Source organism: Physeter macrocephalus, chromosome 9 (genome assembly GCF_002837175.3).
Source record: "Physeter macrocephalus isolate SW-GA chromosome 9, ASM283717v5, whole genome shotgun sequence".
NCBI classification, from domain to species: Eukaryota; Metazoa; Chordata; class Mammalia; order Artiodactyla; family Physeteridae; genus Physeter; species Physeter macrocephalus.
The window spans coordinates 93,111,378-93,124,294 of NC_041222.1; the positions used below are offsets into that span (position 1 = coordinate 93,111,378).

Below are 12,917 nucleotides of genomic sequence, written 5' to 3' on the forward strand. Positions count from 1 at the left end.
TGCTGGGCTTCACATTGTCCAGGGAAGGTGGCAGGTCCCAAGACACCAGGCAGACACACTGCTAGGCTAACATTTTTATATGCACCAAAAATCTAAGAATGACACCCAGACTGGTTAAAAGGAAATTCCTTCCAAAACATGACGTTAACCTCGTGGGTTTTAAGGAAAAGAAAACAACTAATTCAATAAAGGACACATTTTTTTCTTCCTGAAAATAAAGGATTAGGTCTTTAATTATAGATGCTCATAAGGAAGGAAAAAAGTCTCTTTGATCTACTGTATCCTCCCAGAATAGGAAATTCTTTCAAGTGACATGTTCCCTTTAAGTTCTTGAGGTTAATGAAGCTCTTTTGAAGCTGGTGTCTGGTTGTATCCTACAGGCATGCCCTCCCCTTTTTTTCTGATTGGAGTATAGTCGATTTACAATGTTGTGTTAGTTTCTGCTGTACAGCAAAGTGAATCAGTTGTACATATATCCATTCTTTTTTAGATTCTTTTCCTATATAGGTCATTACACAGGCATGGCCCTTGAGATGAAATATCTTTGCTGCCAAATTCACATGGTTTAAATATTTTGTGGTAATTCTCCAAATAATGTAGATCCCCCCCATCCCATTTCTCTTGAAAACTACATGAGCAGGAGAAAGAGATTAAATTTAGATTTTTCTTTTCTGGGAAAACTAACTTTTAAAAAAATTAGATTAAATTGATTTTTCAGGATAGATGGTTCAGTTGTGTATGCTAACTAAAAGGGTAGGTAAAATCTAAACATTAGAGATCTCAACATTATTTTCATTTGGTTTTAAGGTGTGTTAAATTTATTCCTGCAAAGCTATTTCCCCTATTATGCTCTACCTAGCTTAATAGAAAACTCTTTTGCATTCCTTTGTTCATACATTAAATTTCTGCTTGAAAACGGCCTTGATCTAGCTGATGATAAAATTTTTTGCATTGAAAATTTTAATGCAGCCTTATAAGCTAGTTTAAATAAGAAAGCCCTTAGAAAAGTGTTTAACTTTGATGTTTTTGAAGCAAATGAAGGTAAGCAAGAATGGACTCTGTCTTGGTCTTCAGCCAAAAGGGCACAGGATTTTGAGTCCAAAAGAATGGATTTGTGTCAGTTCCATCGCTGACTGGCTGTGTGAACTCTGATATGTTTAACCTCTTCACACCTCAATGTCTATCTACGAGGTAGAAATGATCGTTTCTCTACTATCTACCTGCATAAACGTAATGAGAAGTAAATGTATAAGAAAGCGCTTTATAAATTAAAACTCTATACCAGTGGTCATTAACATTTTATTGTCTGGATTCCTTTGAGAAACTGAAAAATATATGCTTTCCTACACATTTCTCACACATACCCCAAAGCACTTAAAAATATACTCAAAACCTTTATTTCATTTATAGTTGGGACCTGGATGGGGAGGGAATGATTTGAAACCCTGTGGTACAGCAAATGCAAGAGCTCTGGGACAGAAATGAGCTTGGTCTGTCTGAGGTTATTTGTATAAATTGCAGTATATACAGTATAAACAAGGCCACTATGTCTGAATTGTAGTGTATGTAAGGGAAGAGGTTTGAGCTGAGTTCAAAGAAGTAGACAGAAGTCTACTGAGAAGTAGATCACTTTCAGGAAAAAAGGAGACACTTGAGGGTTTTAAGCAGAGGAATGACAAAAATCAGACTTAAGTTGAGAAAGATCTGTTGTATGGAAAAATGGACTCTAGGGGGAGTAGGTTTACAGGATCTGGTGTGTGAGGGATTGAGCCTCCCTCTCTGCCTGGCCCCCAACTCTAAATCTGTGGCCCAAGCAACTTGATGAATGCCTGTGACGTTTACCTATGGCATCTTACCTGTGGGATGCTGGAGCCCAGGTATGAGAGAGGTATTAAATTCTATTCTCCTAGACTGTACTGTATTATGTAGCCAGTAATGACTGCCACCATTTTCTCTCCTACTTCGTAAGGATTTAAACAAAAGTAATAGGGGATGATGGCAGCTTTGGGGCTCCCCAATCCTTGTCACAGTTATAGTATTGGGTTCTCCCAGGAAGACCAAGGGATAACACGCTGTTGAGAGGTTTGCATATTACCCCGCAAATGGCCTGAATATCAACCTGTAAATATATATTTAACAGTCAGCAAAACTTTAATTCGCATTTTTTACTTACAAGAGTCTAAAGGGGGGAATTCCCTGGCGGCCCAGTGGTTAGGACTCCACGCTTTCACTGCTGAGGGCCCGGGTTCAATCTCTGGTCAGGGAACTGAGATCCCATAAGCCACACGGCAAAGCCAAAACAAAACAAAAAAAGTCTAAAGAGATTATAAATTTGACATCAGGCTATGATTGGTAGAATGTTGCTTTAGGCCATGTTTTTCCAATAGCAAAAAAATATATTTTTTTAATATGGAGTCGCTAAGTTTTTTTAGACCTCAACTGTGGTGGGAGGAGTCCATTCTTAGGTAATTTAATCAAAATTAAATGCACTCATAGGAAGATATGAGTAAAATATAGTATACAATGTCCATACAATATGTATTACTAATAAAAACACTTATGTAGTGCTTTTTCATATAAAATTAGAGATTATACACTATAAAATACCTTTTGCTATTTTATTGCAGTTTTAAAAATATTCTGCAGTTCTCTGCATTTAACACAGAAGTTTAATATTTAATGGCTTCATACACGTAGAAACTGAAGCCAGGTTACTTTTGTACAACAGTGGAAACTAGGATTCCCTGTGCTTTTGTTAAATTAAAAGCATTCGTAATTATTTCTCAGAAGGGTTAATCATTAATTAAGGTTTATGGAGTGCTTAGGGAGTGTCATAAGGAAATATACCAAGTCTCACAAGACCTGTAACATGGAAACCTAGATTTGAAAAATTAGTAGAATTGCCAATTTAGCATGAATCTTGATAGCTTTAAGTAGTCGATTCTGACCAATGCAGAAAGTAAAAGGAAAGAGAATCAAATTCATCAATTAAATGAAAATGCAGCTGACCCAGGCCAGGTGGATACGTGTACAAGCTGAGTGAAATAGAACCCTCCAGTTGTTGCCAGGAGCTATTGATGTGATGACTAAAAACATTACCACCACCACCAGTACATTTAAGCCTTATTCATTTAAAAAAATTGTTTTGGGAAGGGAGCTTAATGAGAGTTTTCTTCTTTTTATATTTTCATTGAGTGGTTCTAGATGTTTTGTTTTGATCAGAGAAGTCTCTCAGAAAGTGCCCCAAATGAATATTTAATGCTACTGGAAATAGGCGTGGACGACAGGCCTTTGAAAGAAAAGAGCATTTAAATATTTTTTTCTCCTAGTTATAAAGTAATACTTTCTCACCACAGAAAATCTGTAAAATACAGAAAATTGTTTTTTATAAGTGACTTTTAATCATACCACCAAGAGATGGCTACTGTTAACAGTTTTTTTCCTCATCAGCTAATGCTCCATCGTGGTATGAACTGTGTTGATTTTAGTTCATCACTGTAACCCTACTACCTAGCACAGTGCCTGGAACAGTTGGCACCTAATTAATATTTATTCAATGAGTGAACATATTAATATTTCCTTCTAGTATTTTTATGCATACGTTAGCTTGTCTATTAATAATATGGGGTCCATACTGTACTTTTTCACTTTTCGTTATCTCCTGAGGCTTTTCTCATGATAGCCAATATCTTTCCATCTAAAGGATGATTTTGCATAATGCACAATGTTGCATCCAATTTCATACTTCATTTAACCATTTTCCTATGCAAATGAAATCATACAGTATGTACTATTTTGTGTCTTGTTTCTTTTGTTCAGCATAATGTTTTTGAGATTCATCCATACTGTTGCATGCATCAGTAATTATTTCCTTTTTATTAGCTGAGTAGTATTCTACTGTTTGGGTAATTATTGCTGTTGGGTAAAATACCCAAGAGTAGAATTACTGAATCATAGAGCAGGTGTATATTTAACTTTACAAGAAACTTCCAAAGTAGCTGTAGCATTTTACTCTCCCACCAGCGATGTAGGAGAGTTGCTCCCATCCTTGCCAAAACTTCCGTGTTGAGAGTCATTTTTAAAAATTAATTACTTGATTAATTAATTATTTTTGGCTGCCTTGGGTCTTCGTTGCCGAGCGCGGGCTTTCTTTCTCTAGTTGTGGTGAGCTGGGGCTACTCTTTACTGCGGTGCGCGGGCTTCTCATTGGGGTGGCTTCTCCTGTCGCGGAGCAGAGGCTCTAGGTGGGTGGGCTTCAGTAGTTGTGGCACGTGGGCTCAGTAGTTGTAGCGCACGGGCTTAGTTGCTCCGCGGCATGTGGGATCTTCCCAGACCACAGCTTTAAACCGTGTCCCCTGCATTCTTAACCACTGTGCCATCAGGGAAGCCCGAGAGTCTTTAATTTTAGCTCTTCTACTAGGCTAGTAAAGTGGTATCTCAGTATGGTTTATTTTGCATTTCCCTGGTGACTAACAACGTTGAGAATCTTTTCATTGGCCATACATATATCTTCTTTGATTGATACTGCCAAATCCCTTTCCAGAGAGATTGTGCTAATTTATAATTCTACCAAGAGTGTCACCTTTTAAAAATGTTTTCCATTTTGCTATGTGAAAAATACCATCTTGTTTTAATTCTCATATTTTATTACTTAAGAAGTTTGGTGTTAAGCAGTGGCTCCAATGTGAGACCCAGGGACTTCCCTGGAGGTGCAGTGGTTAAGACTCTGTGCTTCCACTGCAGGGGGCATAGGTTCGATCCCTGGTTGGGGAACTAAGATCCTGCATGCTGTTGCAGTGTGGCCAAAAAAACAAAGATATATCTGAGATCCAGATAGTTGGTTACTTCTTCCACAACTATTATTGGATAATCCATCTCTTCACATTGGTTTGCAATGTTTTCCTAAACTCTTTGTTTTTAGCCATCCTGTTTATGTTCTTCCAGATGACTTTTAGCCTCTATTACGCTGCAGAGACCAATTTATTTTTGACCATTAGAAATTTGCTCTGTTTGATAGACGTGTGGAGCTCTGATTACTTCCTAAGTGAAGAACTTCCTCAGGATATCTGAACAATTCTCTTGGGTGGAAGCCTGAAGTCAAGACCCAAGAAAACAGAACCAAAATCTATTCAGCTCCTTCAAGTGCTCCTGCCTTGCTGGGATTGCTATGAATGGCCTTAGGTCAAAACTGCAAGGCATAATTCAGGGTCTGACTCCAGTGTGTATCCCCAGATCTCCTCCCAATACATAAATCTATATTAAAGGAGATTTGGTTTAACTCCTATAATCTTTTACCTGGAAGCTGTACAAAAGAACTTTCTGCTATGATGGAAGTGTCCTATTCTACCACATCCAATTAGTTAGCCACTAGCCACAGGTAGCTATCGAGCACTTATGTAGCTAGTGCACTTAAAGAAATGAATATTTAAATTTTATTTAATTTAAATGTACAGAGCCACCTATGACTACTCATTGGCCACCACAGTTAACTGTTAAGACCGGTTTGCCTGTAATTTGCATATACTTCCTTGGATCTCAGTTTCATTATTCCACTATCACGACTAAAATCAAAATACTTTTGACTTTACCAGGCACTGTACTCGATGAGGGAAGACAGTTTCTATTCTCGGCTTACAATTTAAGGAGAGAAAAGGTCAGTTTTTAACCTGGAGAGGAGCCAGATTGCTGACTCTATGGAGACTTGCCCATCGTGTTCCACAGTAAGGATGACCGGGGGAGGCAGGTACTGTGTCACTGCGTCAAAGGGGAAGAAGGGATTGCTTCTAGCTGTGTAGGTGACACGCAGAACTTATGAAAAGGTCAGTTCCTTGCACAGAGGAGGTCTGGCCCAGGGGCTCCATGGAGCCGGCTGCCGTCCCCTTTCTGACAAGTGCAAAGGCAGAGAGGAGGCCACGGCGCCTAGCGGAGGGTCTTATCCACCCACTCGGAAACCGCCCCTCCCCGCGCACTACTGGATTAGAACTAGGATGGACGCGAACGTCTTTCTTACTATACTAACCGCCCTCGACAAATGTGACAACTTAAACCAGGGGTTTAAATGTGTTTCCTGACTGGGGGGAGGGTAAACTGTGGGAAGGAGCCTGATCAAATTGATAACGACTCCTAGACAGTGGAGGGGGAGACCCCGAGGAAAGGGAGGGAGGTCACCCGTGGGGAAGGTCTGGGAGGACAAGGGCTCCCTGCAAAGTGGCCCCAAGCGGACAGGAGGTGCACTGCTCCGCCGAGAGGCTGCTGGGTCGCTCGGGCCGGGTCACAAGATGGCCGCTGCTCCACTGGGGCTTTTGGTGCAGGACCGAGGGGCCGCTGTTAGGTGCTCCAGGCCCGGGCGGCGCAGGCAGCCGAGAAAAAGTCAGCTGCTGGAGGGGCAGGTAGAGAAGGGAAAATGACTGTCGGAAGCTGAAGCGGAAGGAAGCGCGCGTGCGCGGAGGGCGGCCGCGCGGGCCGAGAGACTCCGCGCGAAGGGTAAAGCCGGGGTCGCCGACTGCCCGGGAGCGGGAGGTCAGGCGGCCGAGCCGGCTGAGGCTGCGGGTCCGCGCGCTGGGCCTCGGCGCGGCGGCGGCGGCGCCGGCGCGCGGGCCGCCGGGAAGGTGGGAGGGCGTCGAGCGGGAACGCGCGCGCGCGCACGCGGGGCCGGGCCGCGCGCAGCCGCGGCCGCTGGGGTTGCCTCCCTCAACTGCGGTCGCGGGCCCTCGCGACTCCGAGCGTCAGGAGGGAGCGGCCGGTGGGCCCGCATCCTGTCCGTGGGGTTCGAGGCCGGGCTGCCGCGGCCGCCTCCTTCTGGTGCCTGGGTCGCCCTGAGGAGCCGGGCCGGGGCACGGCTGACTGACCGGCCCCGGGGAGCCGAGACCGCTGGAGGCGAAGGCGGAGGCGCACGTCTGGCGGTCTCCTGGACCGGGAGGAGGCCGAGGGGACCATGTCCGGGAGGAACCTCCACTTCTCCACCACCGAACGCGTCATCAAAGGTGCCAAGCGGGCCGGGCCTTCCAGTCGACCAGCGGGAAACGGCCCTCGGCCGGGCGAAGGCTCGGGGCCGGAGGGAGGGGGCCGAGGACAGGAGGCGGGAGGGCGGCGGGGTCCCTGGTGGCGCCCATCCCGGAGGAGGACCTGGAGGGGGTGTGGGAGACGGGAGGCCGGAATCCCCACCGGGCCTCCCCCGCGGGGGCGCCGGGCGTTTTCTGTTGCACCTGGACCAGTAGCTAGCTGGAGATTGCTTATTTATCTCCCGTAGTGTCGGATTTCCAGGCAGGGTGGCGATTTCTTCTCCCACCACCCCCAAAGAGTCTGGATCCACGTATTTTTAAAAAGAAGCGATTCCTCTTTTCTAGGCTATTACCTGGGGGAAGCCATCTAGGGTGATGTGGGTAGGGAGTTGAGTAGACCCTTTCAAGTCAGATCTTTCTGCTGCTCCTCTTCTGTAGGATCAGATCTTTCTTGCCTCTTCCCCACCCTTTTTTTTTAAGGATGGATAGATACCACGTACCTTTTAGCCCACTTTCTTCAGATCATCACAAGTCACTGCTGTTAGTAAAAGAAACAATACAGTGAAATAAATGCAAATAAGTTCATATTGTGATATTTGAAAGGGATCTACAGATCTCTTGACATGATTTTTGGTGTTTTATTTTCCTTTTGGCCATAGAGACTTGGAGAATGATGTTCTCTGTTTCAGATGTCCAAAATAAACTAAAGTGTTCCTTACTAATACATACAGGGTTTTACATTGTAGTTGTTTCTGCCCTTAAACTAAGAATAGTGGTTGAAACATAACCACTAATTTATGTGCCTCTTTTGTTCAGACATAAGACAAGTACAACTCTCCTCTCTGAGTTTTAATGCTCGATTTGAAAGCACTATTTTCTAAGAAGGGAATATACCGAGACCAGGTGTGTTAGTGACCTCTGAAACTATTAAAATACTTTTATTTTTTCATTCTGGTAATTAGAAGGAGAAAGGAAACCAGGATTGGTGACAAGAAAACTTTTTTTTAAGTGGAGAAAAATTATTGAATGTTCAATGAAGGGAGAGAATTTTAGTGTATAACTTAGGTTTTTTTTTTTCCCCCTAAAAAATTAAGCATCATAAATGTTGATTGTCTGCAATATGTAATTTTAGTGTGTAATGTAGTTTCCCCCCCAAAAAAGTCATCATCGTAAGTGTTGTTCATAAATGTTAATTATCTACACTATATAATATTTACTAAATGTAATGAGGTTTTTGAGATTTATCTACTCAGCATTTGTGTGGTATCATTAGGGATTTAAGAGAATTGTTCATAGAACTGACAGCTCTTTAACTGCTAAATTCTTTTGACCATTTTAATGTCAGTCTTTATAGTATATAACCCATGAAGAGTGTATAACCCTCTCTTAAGATTCAGAATCTACTAAACATAATCTTTTTTGATAAATCAAGGTCATCATTATGTACGTTAATTTCTGTCCTATGCAGTTAATATGGCCGGTGCATTCTGCTGTATAAGGGTGTTGGCAGTTTCCTCCTGTGCTAAAATGACTCCTCACTGCTATACCAGTTTAGTGCTTTTGTCTGTTCTTAGTTTATCTGCTGCAGTACTGCTCTCTATCTGTCAAAATATGCCCTTCTAATCTGCCACTTCTAAGCTGAAGTAGGCAGGGAAACCAGATAAACCAGAATAGTGTGTCAAGTCAGAATAAATAGGATCTGAGTGAAGCTTAGTGGTAGTCCTCAGACCTTCATGAATCTCAAATTCTGATCGCCATTGTAGTATGTAATTTCCACCATAACGTGCCGTAAGATATCAAGGAAATTTTTAAATGACCCTTTCAGACCCTTAAATATAGAACTAAAGTAAAACAAAATGTAGCTAAAATGCAGGTGCTGGCTTATTGCTAGGCATGCCCACAGTTAAGTGAATACCCTCGTAGTCTATATGATTCAAATTTGGTTTTTGGTGAAATTTTATAAATTACTGCATGTTATTATAAGATTACCCTTAAAAAATGAAACATAAATGATTAAAAGCCCTTAGAATGTGTGGATTTGTCTCGTATATAAAAACTTTAGTATAAGAACTTGAACACAGCAGTTTTGGCTTCCTGGTGACTTACGTTGCTTTTTTTCTGGGTTTTCCTGAGTTTGAAATATTGAGGTTTATTCTAAGAAAGTAAGGTGTCACTGTATATATAGCTAAGGTCTGGTTGTACTGTACTAGGTTCTAAATCCTCATCTAATATTATCTTTTCTGGCCAGAGTTGTTTGCATTTATTCACAGCTGGAAATCTTTTTCAGAGGTGAGACCACACCCCAGTTATTCTTGGTTTTGTCATTTCCTGTTAACTTTAAATTCTACTTAATTGTTTTGCTTGAGCAAATCTTGGAGAAGGGTGGGTGGGTGGGGAGTGATTTGTATTTTGTGTCTTTTAAATAGCAACCTTCCTAAAATGAGGGACTAGATTGGAGGTTTAACTCCTACTTCTCGGGCTTACTTGTGACCTTGCCTTTTTTTTTTAACCTTGCCTTTTTACTTAAATTCTCTCTTTTTTTGATTCAATAATCTCATCTGCAAAATAGGGTTAAGAATACCTTCTTTGTCAAGCATCTCAGCCACGCAAATGACATAACGGATGTGAAAAGCTTAAGACAAGGTAGTATTATGAAACATGATAGTAGTGTGAGACTAGATCAGCCACTTCATAAGTGGATAATAGAGAAATCATTAACATTCAAAAAATATCAGAATCAGAAAGCATATGAAATTATAAGTTAGGAAGCTGTTCCCACTCAGGAAAATACCTCTTCTACAATATAAAGGATATCTGGGTGGAATCCCATGGATAACAGCGTACAAACCAATAATACAGTCTGTCTAGTACTTCCCTGGCAGCTGGTTTCTTCTCTAGCAGTTGAAGGTATTTATTTTGTGTTTAAAAATATAAACATTCTTATGATTTCACTCATTCATTAAATGTTTATGGAGAGCCATCATGTAATGTACTCCCAGTTGGTGCTCATTTGCTTCTTCTTTGTTTTAAAAATTAAAATTTGTGTGAGCCTCCAGAACAGTCCATATACACTGGGGGCAACACTACTCGCATCTGGAGCAGAAAACGAGAAACCAAATAATTGCATTTTGAAAATCTTGCAGCTTGATTTTTTTTTTCTGGTTTCCAAGTTTCTTTTCCTGTTTGAAGGAATTTTTTTTCTTTGACAGTGATTTTTATAAAAAGTTTATTCCTGTAGGCTGAATCTTTTCAGAAGCAACTAGGAAATTTCACTAGGCATTACATAACAAATATAGAGAATCCATTGTCTGAGTTTGCTCTTTGTGGCCGAATGGGTTTTAACAGAAGTCAGACTTCTTTTTTTTTTAATCATTGAATTGTGCCACTTTATTTATTTATTTATTTTTACTATTTAAAAATCTTTATTCAAATCAGATCTATGCTTACTATTTACATTATCTTTCATTTAGGATTAAAATATAGTATCTATCTGTAGTTTAAATCATACTTTTAGCCCTTTACAAAATATGAAGTTAAAGTTGTTATAGTTTAAAACTGAATAGAATTGGGGACATTAGATTTTTAAATGAAAATGAAAAATTATGATGCATTAGAACATACACGTACACATACTACTAGACAAAGAGTGGTAGAACAAGATAAAATATAGTAATTTTCTATTTTTTCTTGTGGCTATTTTCTATATATTATAAATCACATACTTTTAATAAGTATTTAAATAAAACTTTCAATTAATAAATCAAATGCCAAATGAAGGATTACAAGAAAAAAATTGTCCTGAACTTTTCTTTTCACTTACTTAAACTACATGTTTTCCTAGGTTAGAAATTATCCATATTTAGAATATCTTAAAGTATAGATACATTTGATCCCCATATGTTAAACACTGTTCTCAAAAAAGAGGTAAAGAAAAAGAAAGAAATGGTACTCTCAATTTAGCTTCCCAAGAGTTAGAAGGATGCCCACAGTCTGTGCTTAGTTGTCTATATATGAAACAACAATGTTCACACTCCTCTTACTCTTTGTTTATATTCTTGACATTGTTATGATTTATATTACCTTCTGTTTTCTTTCAAGAATGGAAACATCTGACTGCGATCTATCTTCTTTATTAAAATATAAATATTTTCTAGAATATGGACAGATAAGTTTTAATGACAAACAATAAAATACAGCAACCAATATTCAATAGGTATTCTGCCACTTAGTGGAGTTTTTCAAGAAAGCAATTCAGTACACCATCTCAACTTACAAATGTATGTGCACTTTATTTTTATTTATTTTAAAAATAAATTTATTTTATTTATTTATTTTTGGCTGTGTTGGGTCTTTGTTGCTGTGTGTGGGCTTTCTCTAGTTGTGGTGAGCGGGGGCTACTCTGTTGCGGTGCGCGGGCATCTCATTGCGGTGGCTTCTCTTGTTGGGGAGCACGGGCTCTAGGCACGCGGGCTCAGTAGTTGTGGCTCGCGGGCTCTAGAGCGCAGCCTTGGTAGTTGTGGCGCACGGGCTTAGTTGCCCTGCGGCATGCGGGAACTTCCCGGACCAGGGCTCGAACCCGTGTTCCCTGAATTGGCAGGGGGATTCTTAACCACTGCAACCACTAGGGAATCTCCAGACTTCTTTTCAGGAGGATGCTGATAGAGTTCTCCCATTCTCTTGGAATTCAAATGTAGAATGTACTGCCATTTGTAGCACACATTGAAGGCTGCTGGTTCTTTGATATCCTGGCACTGGGAATAGTGTGGCTGTAGCTTTCTTAAAAAATTTTAGGAAGAGTAGTATAGACAGAAATGGCTATTTCCAAAGTATATCCTGAAACCCATTTCAGTCTCTGGTACCTTTACCTCATTTATTTCCCCTCTCTCCCCTCTCTCCGTTTTTCATATTATGAGAACGGATTTACCAAGGATTAAAATTTTTTTTTTCTTTTAAATGTAAGCTTAACCCTGCTAATTATAAAATTTGAAAGGCAAAAGGGAAGAAAACAAAGGCTTCATATTCCTTCCTTCCAGAAACTACTATTAATACTTTTCATTACTATACTTTCATTAATACTTTTCAATACAGTTGACCCTTGAACAATACAGGCTTGAACTGTGGACCCACTTATACGTGGATTTTTTTTCAATAGTAAATACTACAGTACTGCATGATCCGAGGATGGTTGAATCTGAGGATGTGGAACCATGGATAGGGAGGAACTTTGGGTATGGGGGAACTACCCGTCTTTATACAGAGGGCTGATTGTAAGATGTACTTGGATTTTCTATTGTGTGGAATGTTAGCACCTCTAACCCCCTCTTTATTCAAGGGTCAGCTGTATTTCCATCTACTGGTATATTTTAAATTAAAAGGAAAATGGATGACATATATTAAACCTTTTATTATGCAAATATCTCATATTATTTTAACATAAATATTGTAATTTTACCTAAATTCTTTCATATTGGTTTCAGTCAGCATGAAAATTATTTGAAAGTGCTTGTATTCATATTTTGGTCCTTTATATTTTCAGTCATTTGATACAATGCCAACCCAGAAGAAACATTTTCAAGTATTCGTTGTGAACAAGTCATATAGCACACATCTGTTGAATTTGTCAACATTATTTAAGTTATACTTAGTTTACCATTGTAATTAACAACTGCCAAACTATAATATTTATTTTAAAATATTTTTTGGTGTATACATTTTTTTTTTACATCTTTATTGGAGTGTAATTGCTTTACAATGGTGTGTTAGTTTCTGCTTTATAAGAAAGTGAATCAGCTATACATATACATATATCCCTGTATCTCTTCCCTCTTGTATCTCCCTCCCTCCCACCCTCCCTATCCCACCCCTCTAGGTGGTCACAAAGCACCGAGCTGATCTCCTTGTGCTATGCAGCTGCTT

General features: G+C 40.1%; 1 protein-coding gene across 4 annotated transcripts in view; it reads left to right on the forward strand.

The window, feature by feature from the left end:
• The first annotated feature begins 6,651 nt into the window (after positions 1 to 6,651).
• The window catches only part of PPP3CC (protein phosphatase 3 catalytic subunit gamma), a 90,886-nt gene continuing 84,620 nt past the window's right edge, over positions 6,652 to 12,917 (forward strand). For all 4 annotated transcript variants that reach the window (XM_028494188.1, XM_028494189.1, XM_024130751.2 and 1 more), the window contains exon 1: positions 6,652 to 6,983. In XM_028494188.1, coding sequence (XP_028349989.1) covers positions 6,935 to 6,983 — 49 coding nt within the window. In that variant the 5' untranslated portion in view covers positions 6,652 to 6,934. The remainder of the gene's footprint in view (positions 6,984 to 12,917) is intronic.